Below are 16067 nucleotides of genomic sequence, written 5' to 3'. Positions count from 1 at the left end.
TTCTTCGGAGCTGACCAGTTGTGTGATCAGCGAGCTGCATTCACAAGACCGTTCACTTCATCTCTAAAAAGAGCGTATGCTGATGGATCTACGGTGCATATCAGCGGCTTTCTCCTTCTCTGCACAGCAGTACAGCTTTGCCCCTGGGCGCTTCAACAGTGCTTTTAAAAAAGAGAATGTTTTCCCTAAAGAGTTTATTTCTCTAAAAGAGCGATACACCGCGTCGTTGAACGTCCTTTCAGGACACGTATTTATAAAGATCCCCTTCCGCCCCTGTAGTTCCTGTATGCGGTGGAGTTCTCTTCATCCGCTCTCACTACCCTCGATGGCGGAGCGGCCCATGGGTACTCAGCAGTCCTTCGGGTGGATAGGGTAGTTGCAATCCACCTGTGTCCCGAGAACGACGCCACCTGGCGGGATCGCCTGGTGCTCCCCTCCAAGGCCTGTAGGATGACGTCTTCACTGACCTCCTACAGCGCCGCCGGACAGGCCGCTTCCACCTTGCATGCCATGGCCCTCCTGCAAGTTTACCAGGCCAAGGCAATTAAAGATCTGCACTTGGGTAGTCCTCAGTGACCGACCTCGCCCTCAAGGCCACGAAGGTCATAGCACAGACACTCGGGCGGACGATGACCACTCTCATGGTTCAGAAACGACATCTGTGGCGAGATACGGGACGTGGGCAAAGCACGCTTCCTCAACGTCTCCCAATTCGGTCTCTTCAGCGACACCGTCGAGGACCTCGCCCAACAGTTCTCAGTGGTGAAGAACATCCTGCCCCGTCGCGCCATCAGCACGGTCCATGCTCCGTCTGCTCGCCGAGGGCGTCCTCCTGCGGCTTCCAGGAAACCTGCAGCTCTCAGCCCCAGCATCGAGCACCACGCAGGAAGCGCATGCCTCCCGTCTCACGAACATCCTCCAGAACCCGGAAGGCTCCCAAGCGTTCCTGAGACGGACGACCCAGAGATCGAGATGTTTGCTCTGGAGCTAATAAGCAGACGGAGCTAAGAAATTTCCTCTTTCTCTGGGTCACCTGGCCCACACATGCCATTCTCACGTTATCCCGGTGCCACACCTGAACAGTCCCGGCACACCGGACACGGACCTACGGACCCACGACTGCTGCCCCCCTGGCCGGCCGGTTCTGACGAGTCCAGAGGATGCCTTCATGAGACCTCCTCCTCAGTCACTAACCTGTCCCCTGCCGGGTGTGCGGAGCAAGGTAAGTGCTTCGAGTCTTCTCTCAGGAGAGCAAGCTCACCCCGGTTCAGAGCATCTCTTTTCTCGGCATGTAGTTAGACTCAGTCTCATTGGTAGCACACATCTAAAACATTTCCAGAGGCTCGGAAATGGGCATATGGCATCCTCTGAGTTGGTCGCGCCGCTGGGGTTGATGCATATGAGACCGCTTCAGCACTGGCTCCAGGCTCGAGTCCCAAGATTGGCAAGCACCATGTGTTTATCACCCCCTCCTGCCACCAGAATTTTAAACCCTGGACAGACCTCTGTTTTCTATGGACAGGTGTCCCCTTACAGCAGGTGTCCCGATGCGTTCTGGTCACCACAGGCACCTCCAAACAGGGTTGGAAAGGGCAGCCACTGTGTTGGCACATCAACTGCCTAGAGTTGCCGGCTGTACTTCTTGCCCTTCGGAGGTTCCTCCCGCTAATTCAGGGCATGCACTTCTTGATCCGTTCAGACAGCACCATGACGTTAGGATACATAAATCGCCAAGGCAGCCTGCGCTCCCGTCACAAGTCACAACTCGCCCGCCATCTCCTACTTTGGAGCCAACTCCACATCCTGCGCTGTCACGACAAGGTATGCTCAGCGAAGAGTAGAGGCTTCACCCCCAGTCGGTCCAGCTGATTTGGGAACGGTTCGACAAGGCACAGGTAGACCTTTTCGTCTCCCAGGAGACCTTCCACTGCCAGCTCTGGTACTCCCGAACGGAGGCTCCCCTCAGGACAGACTAGGACGGGGAACGTCTAGGTTACAATTGTAACCTACGTTCCCTGATGGAGGGAACGAGACGTTGTATCCTCCCAGCCACGACGCTGAACCGAGCCACTGTTATGTCCGAGCCTCAATCTCGGCTCCTCAGGGCAAATCCTGAATGGACAGACGCATTTCCGGAACTCCACTGCATACAGGAACTACAGGGGCGGAAGGGGATCTTTATAAATACGTGTCCTGAAAAGGACGTTCAACGACGTGGTGTATCACTCTTTTAGAGAAATAAACTCTTTAGGGAAAACATTCTCTTTTTTAAAAGCACTGTTGAAGCGCCCAGGGGCAAAGCTGTACTGCTGTGCAGAGAAGGAGAAAGCCGCTGATATGCACTGTAGATCCATCAGCATATGCTCTTTTTAGAGATGAAGTGAACGGTCTTGTGAATGCAGCTCGCTGATCACACAACTGGTTAGCTCCGAAGAAAAATTCTGAATGGACAGACGCATTTCCCTCCCTTTATACCCGTATGTCCGGGGGCGGGACATGCTAATTCTGTCTGCCAATTTCTCATTGGCCTTTTCTCAAGGTCAGAGATGTTTCAGGCTCTTAAGAGAGACCCCTTGTGTCGCTTCTTCAACACAACGTCTCGTTCCCTCCATCAAGGAACGGAGGTTACACTAGTAACCTAGAAGTTTTGCTGCTTTATATTACAGGCTGGCAATATATGTCGTCATCTTATTATCATGAATTAATATTTTCAGAAACGCATTAGTTTGGAACGCATATAATTCTACCATTTATCGCATTTTGCCATTGTTTTATCACACACTGTTGCACAGGCAGAATGAATGAGAGATCAGTCATGGCTACCATGCACAAATTTTACACAACCAAAAGAGAGAAGGAGAAAGCAGAAACCTGCTGGGAAAATGGTGCTTCAACTTTCTTTGCACCAAAACTGCATCTTGGCAAAGTAATAAATGATTATCTCTTTCTTAGTGGTGTGTAGTAAACAGACATGCAGATCAAGCATTCAGTATGGCTTATCAATAGCCTTTGGGAATAAATAAATAAAGGCAACATCGGAGGTTTTGCAGGTACATTTGAGTGGAGGTTTACATAGAGACAAGAAACACTGCATTGTCATGATTTCGGTAAAGTAAGAAGCAGATTTGTATTATCCTCTCTTTAATACAACACACAGCAACAAGTGAATGATTTACTTATTTTTTTAGTATAAATGCTGACTATGACAATGTCTGACAATAGGATATTATTCTGCTGTACATCCTGTGGTTGTGTTATATAAGCCCATATCACTAAATTATGATATTATTATTCTTCTAGTTATTTACATTGTGGCTAATGACAGCGGAATTTTGTCACTCTCACCGTAAATGCAGCTGCCTGCTTACTTCCATGTTGCAAAATAAGGTGGACAGCATTTGAGAGCAGGCTGTAAAAGGAGAATATCACTGGTTTGACTCACTGAAAGAATAGACCCCTTAACTGAACCAGTCGGTCCTCTAGAAATGAATGAACAAGGAATATCCTTTGAAATATTCTGGCTTATATCTCCAGCACTGATCAGCATAAATACTTTTATAGTTCCAAACACTATCTTTGTTTAACGTTTAATAAGTATGTTATTCCTATGTGGTACAGTACATTTTCTTATCCCCATCATACTATATCATCAATTTCAACCTGAACCTCAAACGAGCAGAATGGAGGAGAAATTCAAACGAGACTAAAGAATGCGTTCTAAAGGAACATTTCAAGACAGCCTACAGCTTTCTTACCAGAAATTTCTGAAATAATTTCTGAATGTGCTCTGAAATATTCTGGCATTTCCTAACTCGTATCTTCAGCACTGATCATCATAAACACTAGTTTTAACATTTAATAAGTGGGTTATTCCTTCTATGCAGTTGTGATGGAGAGCCTGTGAATCAGTTTCCATAACACGATTTGAATGTTGAAAGAACTTATTTCTTGTTTTAGTCCACTTTTCAATATTTACTGGGGTTTTATTGTGCAAATGTTTTATCTGTCCTATTTATTGGTGTTTTAAAGGGGAAGGCAAGATTTTATTAGATTTTAACAAAATGGCAAGTTCCACTTGAAAATGGTGGTAAAATGTTGTATTTAAGCCAGCTGCTACTATGATAGCTGTGTATATATGAGTTGTTAACTGTTATTGTGGTACTTTGGTGACAATTTCAAGAAAGTTCTAGCTTGTAGTATAGTGTCGAGCACTGACTTGACAACCCTTGAGTGTTTGACGAGCCAGGTTCAAGGGCCAGACATCGAGTTTCCACAGCTCTGGCTGTGTATGGCAGATTGTGCCTTGAGATTGCAAGAGATCTCTCCTCAAAAGAATCGTCCACAGAGGAGCATTCAACAGCTCCACCAACTTCAGAAACCAACACCCCTGTTTTTCTTGTGCTGCAGAATCTTGCACAACACTTGGTACAGCAAGAAAACAGGAGAAAACACATACTTGCATTTCACTGGCCATTTGTGAGCTAGGGCGCCTCACATGAGTGCGACATACCTCTCTATTGGAAGCTCCAGCGACAAAGAATTTCTGACATGCTACTGTGATGCATTAAGTCACAAGTATCACATTTATGTGCTCATTTCCACTTCTTAAACTACTGGATGAATGTCATGTGTATTATAAAAACACAAACTCAAAACATGTTACAAAATGAAGAGTATGTTTGGCCATCAAATGAGATATCATATTTTGTATTTAAATTCAGATGGTGAAGGGTTTTAACTTCTCTGTCACTGAAAAGAACATTGAAAATCATATGTTTGTTGCCATGCAACACCACCCAGCTTCACTAGAGCCCGATTTTCCAGACCCAGTCTCTATCTTTCACTCCATATATATTTAATTCTATATCTCTCATTGTATCTGTCATGCGGTAAAGTGAGGTAAGAGGGAAACCCCACTATTGCAGGTCAAAGATGCGACAGGTCGCAATGAAAACAAACACACGAGCAACAGAGGAAATGTGAAAATAAAGTGAAACAACGGAGAACAGAAAATAGCGTAGACCTCAGATGCCATGTTCATTATTAACAGCAGTGGCATGGGTAAATAACGTTGCTATGGAGCTGCTTACTGACCAAACCACTTGTATACTCTAGTTAAGAGTATGCCACTAAAGTGCATATAAACGTAAATGTCTGTTTCATGTCTTAAGCAGTGGTCTCACAATAAACTACTTTCTGACCATGTAAATGAGCTGTTACAATTTGATATTCATTCGATCTCTGCTAAAGTTATCACTCCACCCCCTGAGTAACGTCATTAAAGACAGCACTACATTGTTGAACCAACGTGGTTCAAACGATGGATATGCGACATAGTTACTAGGGTTTCGGGAAATAGTCTTGTAGTTAGTTTCTCTGACGATGCATCGTACTATGGTGTTTCAGCAGTGAGTTACATCGTTGTACTGGAAATGCACACCAGGTCAAAGAATAAAGCCTAACTGGCCCAACTTATATCCCTTACAGATCATCAAAACTTGGATGGAATCATAATTCTAGGAGGAAGCTTGATGGACAACCAAACATCAACAACCAACATCTATTCTTTTAAATACTCTCTCTAAATTATAAGACATATTAATTAATGTAAATTCATTATTTGAATGTAAACAGTAAACGTTAGTTGTTGCTGGTGATTTGATGTGATGTGCAGAGAAATGAATGGAGGCAGAGATCAGAGAGGGTGTAGATGATCCCGCAGGCATAATTAAGAAGCAAAAACCACACGCAAGCACTTTCAGTGGGGGATAGAAGAGGAAGAGATGGGCGTGTTAGTGCACCTTGTTTTGGCCAGGTTTGGGAAAGGAGTACGATTTGATTCTGGAGAGTAATCCACCTGTGGCACCTTGCTAGAAACCACAATTTTAAAAAACACAAGGTTATTCTGCTTAATCCTATTCTATACTAGTTTAATGCTATAAATCTGTGACCAATTAGTATCGCTTAATACTGTACATTACAACAACAACAAATAGAAACAAGAAAATTAATAGCTCTAAGATTTACTTAGTCAATCAACATTTAGAATCATTGACATTTCTATTGGCTCTCATGTTAAATGAAAGATTTGACCAATTTCCTCATAACATTTGCAATATACAACATTTATGAAGTGATGGCTACAATTTACACACTGTAAACATATGAGCAGGGTTGCCAAGTCTGCGGTTTTCCAGGGTTTGACATATTGACACCCTAAAGCCTGTCCCACTTCTGTAAAAATGTATTGGATTTCATTACTTTGTAAATAATTAAATACACTTCTCAATGACAACATTTACTTTGTCATTCTTGATTTAATAGTTTGTTAACTTAACCTTTATTAAACATACATTTTGTAATAGTTTGTGCAAACTGACATTATATAGTTGACCTACAAATGAAAGGAAATCTGAAAATTCATAATAGGGAGTCAAAATATGTGCCATAATTTAAAGTTTTGCTATTGGGCTGCTTTATTCATCATTGGGCTGTCTTTGTCACACAGACCTGGCAACTCTGGATATGACACACCTACAAAATGTAGTTAATCATACTAACAAGTCTTTACACTGAGATTACTGGGTGCTAACATATACATTTATTAATTTATTTAACATTTTAATAAAAGCAACTCACAAATTATTAAACATTCTACATTCAGTGTTTGGTTTGCTATATAATAAATTGTGTTTAATCTATGTGCATTTTTATATATTAATAGCCCATTGTGAAACTGTAATTGAACATTATATTGTAAAATTTAAACATGCATGCTATTGCATGCTCTGTGTTGATATGAGAAGGACAGATGTAAGTGCTTCATATCATCAGAGCATGTTAATATCTTTACATGAAAGCATGCTCATACAAACAAATATTACAACACTCTCTCACATGTTTCTTTGATTATAGTAGTAAATATACTTACCTCTGAATGTGATGTTCTTGGGCAGGACTCGGTAAGCACGCTGAGCAGGCCATCCGGCTTGTATGAGTAGTGTTCTACTAGCTAAAGTATACAACACATGTCACATTGATGTTCGTTCGCATTGTCATTGTTTATATTTTATGGTTTATGTACTATAAAGTGAAAGCAAAATATGATGTCTTGCACAAAAAGTCACATTTACATCATCAATGTAATATCATCTATAACTTTTTATGAGTAAGAATTCTTCTGCTGAGAATATTGATGTCTATACAGGTTGTGACACATCACCTATATAAGTCAACAATGTTCAAACAATTTCTATATCAGAATACTCTATCAATTAACCAACCTTATTTAAATTACCTAGTGCTCTCCCATGTTTAATGTTCCCTAGGTTTCTACAGATGAAAGGATATTTATCAGTTTTGGTTAATGTCCAAGCTGTGGAAGTATCACGGAAGCTCAACATTTGATGCAGTGCACTGCAATATTTACAGCCACGCAATCAACCCCCAACCAGGTAATCTAAATCTAAACAGTGTATGTGTCCTTTTGGTTACCATTTTCAAGAAAATGATGGATGATATCACTTAGAACAGACAAACCAATAAATAAATAAATAAATGTAATCTTTGCTAATTATATTGGGTCATTATTTATAGACTCTAAAAACATTTACCCATATCATCTGCTTTAAAGTCAAATTTATAATCATCTTTAAAATAATTTATCTTGGTTTAAATTACCTGCCAAAGTGTGTCAAACTTCTTGCCATCAGGGATGGAGAGTTTGCCTGCCTTGTCCTTATCAATACGATAGTGCATTACTTGGTTATTATGCAGCAGACAGAGTGCATAGGACACCACTCTGCCATTGGTTTCTCTCTGTCTTATTCTGTGAGGAGGAGAGAATGATATGGTAAATGTTTGAATGTTAGAGAAAATGTACTGTATGTTAGGTTCTGAGAACTATGCTATATGAGGAGATCACCACTAGATGAAGCTGCAGGATAAAAATATGCTGATGATTTTCAAAGAAAAAAAAAAGATTCAGTAAACACTATCAGAAAAAGTTTGGACACGCTTGATTGCATTCATTTTTTGTTTTCAAAAGGCTTATACTGACATGTTTGAAAGTAACTATATATATATATATATATATATATATATATATATATATATATATATATGCGCTACCTTGTTTCTTATCATGTATTGTGTTGTAGTGAGTTGATTTACAGTAAATTGTTATGGAGAACATATTCAATGTATTTGTACCACACAACTGAGAAAAGTCCAGTGTAACTATAATAATGAATGTAGCTATAATAATTACATGACTAAGTAAATATCTGTTGAAAATCTAGCAAGAAGAAAAGAGAAAGACAATTCTCAACAAAGTCGAATTGTTGAGGCTATATTTGTCTTGTAAATAAACTTTCTTCTTTTTCCGTTTTCTGTAGGCTCCATTTCATACACGTCTTTTAAGATGGTTGTTCTATTTAAAGACACACAGTACACACTACCCCCACCCAACCCTGCTCTTCTTTTCCGCCTCCACACTGAGTCTCTGGTCACTTCAGGAAGTCCTGTGAAACAGTTTCACTCAGTGGAAACCACAAACGCCTGTCTTTAGTTTTTTAGCTGCTTTCTTTCACTTTAGAAGTGCTACAGTCCAAAACATCTATGATATATGTTGCATGCAGTTTAGCTTTAATTCAAGTCAATTTCATGTGTGCCTTATTTATTTAAAGAAATAATTGCTTTATTTCCACAATAGTTTAGTGGGGGAAATTATTTTTTACATTTTACATAAAATCGTAATAAAGATACCAAAAAATGATTCATAACATGTACAGTACATGAAAACAGTCATAATGAAGTTATGAACAGTTATTAGTTTTATGAAAAAACTACATTATTAATATTATTATAATTCTAGCAACATATTGCTTTACTAGCAAAACATGTTCAAATACTGTCATTTAATGCAAAACCAAAACATCTAATTTAGTTTCATTGGAGTTCATAAAATCCAAAATCGTATTTTAATATTTATACTTCTCAATCTTGTTTAATACAATGTGTATAATATCCTTTAACTTTCAACTGTATCCTACTGAATGCATATAATTTAATTTAATTTTTAATAACTATTTAATAAATAATTTCATATTTAATGTGACTAACTGTGTTTTAATACAGAGTCTTGTCTAACTACTGACCAGCAAGGGGGAATACACACTATCATGACTGAATGTCACTGGAGGGACTTTTTGCCTACACTACTGAAATGTCACTCTGATGCCGTCTATTCAACTCATCACTCAAATGCCATTAGCTCTTGCGTGTCTTGTGACCGATCTTGTCATGTCACTGATTGCGACAATCTAATGTTTGGATGTATTTTCAGGGAGACGAACATTTCACTAGCAACGCAAGTAATTTAAAACTGCTGTTTGTGATTTCTGCATTTTTGCTTCCAACTTTTTTGCCATCTTCAAATCACACACCCTCTCTTTTAAATCTCATTCTCCAAAGGCATGTCAACCAACCTATTGTCAGCAAATCTGAACATTCAAAATGATCCATAAGCAGAAATAGTTTCTGATTTCTTTTTTTTCTTTGAGTGCCGTTTTTGCTGTTTGCTGTCACGGTGACAGGTTTGATTTCTCAAGACTCCTATTTCAGTGATCTGTAAGATAGTAGGGACATTTTATGCATAGTATTAAAAAAATGGGTAACACTTAACATTATTATTCCCTTATAAACAGGTTCATTAATAACCAATAACTCATTTACAAATGCATTATATATAACTGATATGTAGTTATAACAACATGAATATGAACAAGACTGTAAATATTTGCCAATTTGAGGGGCATTTACCTTACACGTTATTAATGCTTAACACCTTTTCAATATAATTAATCTATGAAATGTATCAATGTAAAGTGGACAGATGTCAATCATTTATTTATTGAGTTTCCAGCACTAGAAACCTGTAGAAAAAGGTTCAGTATGGTTATGTGATACAGTTTATGCTGTTTTTTTTTTCAAAAGGAAATAATCCCTCATATTAATCTCACTATAATAGTCTTTTTTTTTTTTTTGCTGTAATGTGACATAAATCATGAATTAAGGCATTTAATGTTTTTAAATAAATAAGTGTTTATTAAGCTTTCATAACATGTATGTTCAAATGCTCACTATTTGACAAGTATTGTATGAAAGTCACTCTTTTTATTCATGTTGTTATTATAATCATATGACTCAATGATTTATAATATATTTTAAATGACAAATTATGAATAATTAATTAACTCTTTATAAACCCTCAACAAAGGGAACATCTATGTAGTGTTGTGTGTTTATGTATGTAGTTTTTTTTTAAAGCAGTATGGCGTTAGTTAAGCTGTTAAATAGTTTAGATTTTCTGGTAACAAGCTACTTTTCTAAGAAATATAGCTTTACATTTCGCAAGCTACAGTTTCAAATTCGCTTCTCCATTCTGACAGAAGTGACTGGGTCTTTCAGAGAAAACTTACAGGAATTTGCCATTGATGTTTGGGTTCCTGATCAAACGCTGCTCTGAGTCCACACGGTCTATCTTGCCGTGGAACCACGGCATCTTTTCATGCGCTGTTGTTGCAATTAGTTTCTCCAGTTGAGGCCTCTGGCTGATGATAGCCTGATCAAGAGCTGAGCCCTGGAACACACACACACACACACACACACACACACACACACAAATAAGTAAATAAATAAATGTATTAATCAATAAACAACACTCAACAAATTAACAAACTGCATTTGTTTCAGGAAAACAAATTTTTCCATGTTTTACTCGTGGACACGGGAGACTTAGCAGACTCTGTGATTTTAGAGGTGATTTTAGAATTCTGCACTGAATACTGAATTGCCTAGTTTACAGAATTTTAAAAGAGATAATTCAATTTGAACGAATGCTTAACAAAACAAAGTAAGCTGCATTTGCAAATTCAATTTACATTTAGCCTACCACCAAGAGGTGAGTTTACAAAGACTTTCAATGTGGCACAGAGGCGGCATAAATGCATTAACACAGGAATCACCATTGAAGATTATACTCAAAAGTTGTCAACAAGATGCAGGGTGATTGCTTTCACAACGCAAAGTTTAAGGCTGCTCTGATTCAGTTTTCAGCCTCTTTAATTTAACCCATTTAATCCCACCAGTTATAATTGTGACCAAAATTTAGTTTAAAATTTGAAGGGTCTAAAAAGAGATATATCAGATGTGCAAATATTCACTTTATCGGAGCCATTTAATTACACTGTGCTCCTTTAAAGATTATGTCTGTGTCAAAATGTCATAAATGGAAGCAAAAAGGAAAAAAACCTGTCATGATACACTTACAACTACCATATTTTGTACATAAAATGTTTATAGGGTCTATTATTGATGTATTAATAAGGTTTCTCAGCTTCATATAAATCATGCTCACAGGACATTCAAACAGGACAAAAAAGAAAAAGAATGAAGAAATAAATTATATATCTATTAATTAGAAAATTAAAAAATGAATAAATAAACAAATGTATAAATGTGCAAATAAAAAGACACATTTAAGTTTGTTTATCTAATTCATGCTTAAAATGTAATTCAATTTAACAATTAAATAGTTTTAAAAGTTGTGAGGTTTATGCTTAAAACGACAAATAAAACAGTTGTTTATTAATCTGACATTAATTACTCATTTTAAATGCACCTTTTAAATTGCTTTAAAAATATTTGGCAGTTGCATTTCTTTATTCATTTGCCAATTGCTTTTCTTCATCTAATTGCCAATGGCTTTTTTATACCGTCTGATATTTTCTTTTCTTACTCTATTTGACAATCGGGTTAAAACATTTTTATTGGACAGTTGATTTTGTGGATGTAGACAATTGACTTCTCCTACATTTTAAGACACACCTCCCCCCAATGTGCCAACTCCATGTACATGAAGGATAGAATTCCATTGGAACATATTGGAGGATAAAATATACAGTATCATCATTCAAGTGAGAACTTTATGTCTAGAGCACAAGCCTCATATAGTTTTAGTGAGAACTTATTTTTAATTAAGCATCTTGTGTAAACTTCATGAAATTTTGAGACAATGTAAATAAAATGAAAAGCAGCTCTTCTGCCTTTGTTATAGCCCCTGACTGTTTTGCATCTCCATTTGAACCACATGGGAACAACCCTGTTACGTTAGAACAGCCAATACAATTATAGCCAAAAGCAGCAAATATGTGCAGGAAACATGTTTAAGACTTGTTTGTATGACATAGTTTTGTTATCATCGCACAATTAAAATCATTATTTTCTACAAAAGAAATATATATAGATAAAGGCTGACTGCGGAGGATTGTGCGGGAGAGAGAGATCATTTACGGACATGTCCGTCGTGTGTGTTTTGTCTTTTGTTTAAGTTATCATTCAAATATTATTTAGATTGTCAAGCCGGTTCTTGCCTCCTACTTGCCCACTGAACTACGTTACAGGCACCATTCTGAATAAATTCTAGAGACTGTTGTGCGTGAAAATCCCAGGAGATCAGCAGTTACAGAAATACTCAAACCAGCCTGTCTGGCACCAACAATCATGCCATGGTTGAAATCATTGAGATCCAATTTTTTCCCATTTCTGATTGTAATAGAATGATTCTTAGTATGTACTGTACGATGATAACAAAATGATGTCATACACACAAGTCTTAAACATGTTTCCTGTACATATTTGCTTATTTCGGCTACAATAATATTAGCGGTTCTTACTGTGAACGGGGTTACGTCCATGCGGTTCAGATAAAGATGCAAAATTTTCAAGGGGCTGTATGTAACACTGACAGAAGAACCGCCTTAAATTTAAAAATCAATAGACATGGTGCTTTAAAAATTAGATTTTCAAAAGACATAAGGTACTTTAATTAAAATTTATTTAATCGCAAAACGATATGAGGCTAGCACTCTAGTCTAACACATAAATGCTGTGTCCATGTTCATATATTTGCTATTTAGTGAATGGCAGTGAGCGCACTACATCAGTAAGGAGAAAACTATATGAGTGAATTCGACATATAAATTGTGCATTGGACAGAGCTCTGGCAATGTCGCAGAAACAATTTTTTTCATATGTACTTTTATATTAAATGTATTTTACTTTGGAAAATATTAATAATAATAATAATAATAACTGTTATTCTAATAAAATGGTTTATTAAAGCTGCCCTAAATAAGATTTTATGCCTTTATTTATTGAGTACATAAACAATAATTGTTCAAAACTATATCCTTACCTTACTCAAATTCACTTTAAAAATTATTGGTAACACTTTATCAGTTTATATTAGTTAATGCTTTTTATTCTCCATAATTTATTAATCTTTGTTAATGTTCATAAAAATACAATTGTTCATTGTTAGTTCATTTTAGTTCAAAGTTCATTAACGTCTAGGTTATGAATGTAACCTCCATTCCCTGATGGAGGGAACGAGACGTTGTGTCGAAGAAGCGACACTAGGGGTCTCTCTTGAGCGCCGAATATACCTCTGATCTATGAAAAAATGCCAATGAGAAGTTGGCAGACAGAATTTGCATGTCCCGCCCCCGGACATACGGGTATAAAGGCGGGGAAATACGTCTGTTTCATTCAGGATTTTTCTGAGGAGCCGGAAATGGTCCGGCCACAACAGTGGCTCGGCTCAGCGACGTGGCCAGGAGGACAGGGGAACAAGGCGACGCTAGACAGGGGAACAAGGCGATGCTTGCCAAACTGGGAACGGGCCGAGTCTAGCCGGGCCTCTTTTCTCTCTATGTTTCTGACCTGTAGAGCACTTATTCCAGTACAGGGTAGATCTGAGTACCAGCAGTGGATTGGGTCGGCAAATTACTCCGCTGAATTTCGGACCCAGGGGGCAAGGGAGGAGTCATCCAGGGAGCCGAGTGAGTGGAATCACCTGGGAGAAAAAGCGCACGGTTTTACCTCAGCCTAGGGAAAGGGCGCTAGGTGCAAGCGATCCACCCGGTCAGTCCGTCAGCGTGTTACCGAGTTCTACTGGCTCGGACCTGAGAAAACACGGGACGAAACTGACTCTACCCTGAGATTGTAAAACCTCGCGAAGGTATTAGGTGTTGCCCAACCAGCTGCTCTGCATATGTCTGCCAGGGAGGTGCCTCTGGCCAGTGCCCATGAGGATGCAACACTCCTTGTTGAGTGTGCTCGGACCCGCAAGGGGTAGGGCACGGCCTGGGTGCGATAGGCCAATGAAATGGCATCCAACACCCAGTGGGAGAGCCTCTGTTTGGAGATAGCGTTCCCTTTCCGCTGTCCACCAAAGACGCCTTGGCGATTTATCTATGCTACCATGGTGGAGCTGTCTGATCTGATCAAGGCGTGTTTGCCCTGAACCAGCGGGAGAAACCTCCGCAGGGCAAAAAATACAGTCAACAACTCTAGGCAGTTGGGACACCTGCTGCAAGGGGACTCCTGCCCGCAAAAAGCAGAGGTCTGTCCAGGGTTTGAATGTTTGGCAGCAGGCAGGGTTTCTTAGCCGCAGGAGGAAGTCCTCGGTGAGCAGACAGGGCTTGGCCCATGGCGGCAGGTTTGCGGTGGGGCAGGATGTGTGAAATGGCCTCCGTCTGCTTCTTCACTGCGGAGAACTGCTGGGCGAAGTCCTCGACGGTGTTGCCGAAGAGGCCGAACTGGGAGACAGGGGCATCAAGGAAGCGTGTCTTGTCCGTCTCGCACATCTCGACCAAGTTCAGCCACAGATGACGTTCCTGAACCACAAGTGTGGCCATCGCCTGACCGAGTGACTGCGCTGTGGGCTTCGTGGCCCTGAGGGCGAGGTCAGTCACTGAGTGCACATCAGCACGTCAGAATCAGGACTACCCACGTGCAGATCTTTGAGTGCCTTGGCCTTGTGGACTTGCAGGAGGACCATGTCATGCAGGGAGGAAGCGGCCTGTCCGGTGGCATTGTAGGCTTTGTCGGCCAATGATGACGTCATCCTACAGGCCTTGGAGGGGAGCACAGGGCAACCCCACCAGGTGGGGGCTGCTCCGCTGTCGAGGGTAGTGAGAGCGGATGAGCGAGGGGCTTTGTGATGAGTGGAGAGGGGTGCTCTCCATGCAGTCGTCAGCTCATCATGCACCTCCGGGAAGAAAGGGACCTGGGGGGCGCGTGGCTTGGAGCAGTGCGGCGCGCAGTCCCAAGGAACCAATCATACAGCCGCGACAGCTGTGGGGAGGATGGAGGGTTCCAGTCCAGCCCTACACTGGCGGTGGCCCGGGCAAGCATGTCGGACATCTGGTCGTCAGCCTCAGCCTGGGCGTGCTGGCCCGAAGGCGGCAGCCCAGACGAGTCATCTGCGTCAGATGCCGGACCGCTCTCCGATGCTGCGGCGAGCTCATCCAGCTCACGGGGCTCCAGAGGATAGGCAGGCTGGCTGTGAAGCGAGCCGCTGTTACCTCGAGCCCGGACTGAAGTCAACGAGCGTGCCGGGGGGCAGGTGGTTCGCAGGGGTGTATCCGGCGAAACCGAGCTCGCTGCCATCCCCAGATCGCCTCCATTGCCAGCCACGCCGTCCATCCCATGGGAAGAAGGAGCGACGTGGGGGCAGCTGGATTGGCATTCCTTAGGTTGAAGGAAAGCCACGACCACAACGTTGCCATGGTCATGTTCTCGCAGTGAGAACATGAACCATCCACAAAGGCTGCCTCAGTGTGATCGCAGCCCAGACACACGAGACATCTCCTGTGGCCATCTGAAGCGGAGAGCACTCTACCCCATCCAGGAACTACACAGGGGCGGAAAGGCATCTTTATAAAGACGTGTCCTAAAAAGGACATTCAATGCCTCTGTGTATTGCTCTTTTAGAGGAAAATACTCTTTTAGAGAAAATCACTCTTTTATAAACTCTTTTAGTTTGCGCTGTCGAAGCGCCCAGGGGCAGACTGTACTGCTTTGCAGAGAAGGAGAAAGCCGCTGAAGTGTGCTGTAGATCCAACAGCAGATCACCAGAGGTAAGAGGAACAGGGGTGTGTGAATCGCAGCTCGCTGCATACACGACCATCGGCTCCAAAAAAAATTTCTGAATGAAACAG

The 16067-nt window shown here is 40.7% G+C and overlaps 1 protein-coding gene across 2 annotated transcripts in view; it reads right to left on the bottom strand.

The window, feature by feature from the left end:
• LOC127636548 (tyrosine-protein kinase SYK-like) overlaps positions 1 to 16067 on the bottom strand; it is a 75639-nt gene that overhangs the window by 48438 nt on the left and 11134 nt on the right. Inside the window, exons 3-6 of one of the 2 annotated variants that reach the window (XM_052117144.1) lie at positions 10482 to 10642; positions 7681 to 7828; positions 6932 to 7012; positions 5802 to 5870 (exon numbers count right to left, since the gene is read on the bottom strand). In XM_052117144.1, coding sequence (XP_051973104.1) covers positions 5802 to 5870; positions 6932 to 7012; positions 7681 to 7828; positions 10482 to 10642 — 459 coding nt within the window. The remainder of the gene's footprint in view (positions 1 to 5801; positions 5871 to 6931; positions 7013 to 7680; positions 7829 to 10481; positions 10643 to 16067) is intronic. The other variant, XM_052117145.1, reaches the window with a different exon arrangement.

This window comes from Xyrauchen texanus, chromosome 44, assembly GCF_025860055.1.
Source record: "Xyrauchen texanus isolate HMW12.3.18 chromosome 44, RBS_HiC_50CHRs, whole genome shotgun sequence".
In the NCBI taxonomy this organism is placed as follows: Eukaryota; Metazoa; Chordata; class Actinopteri; order Cypriniformes; family Catostomidae; genus Xyrauchen; species Xyrauchen texanus.
This window is presented reverse-complemented; position numbering and strand designations above follow the sequence as displayed.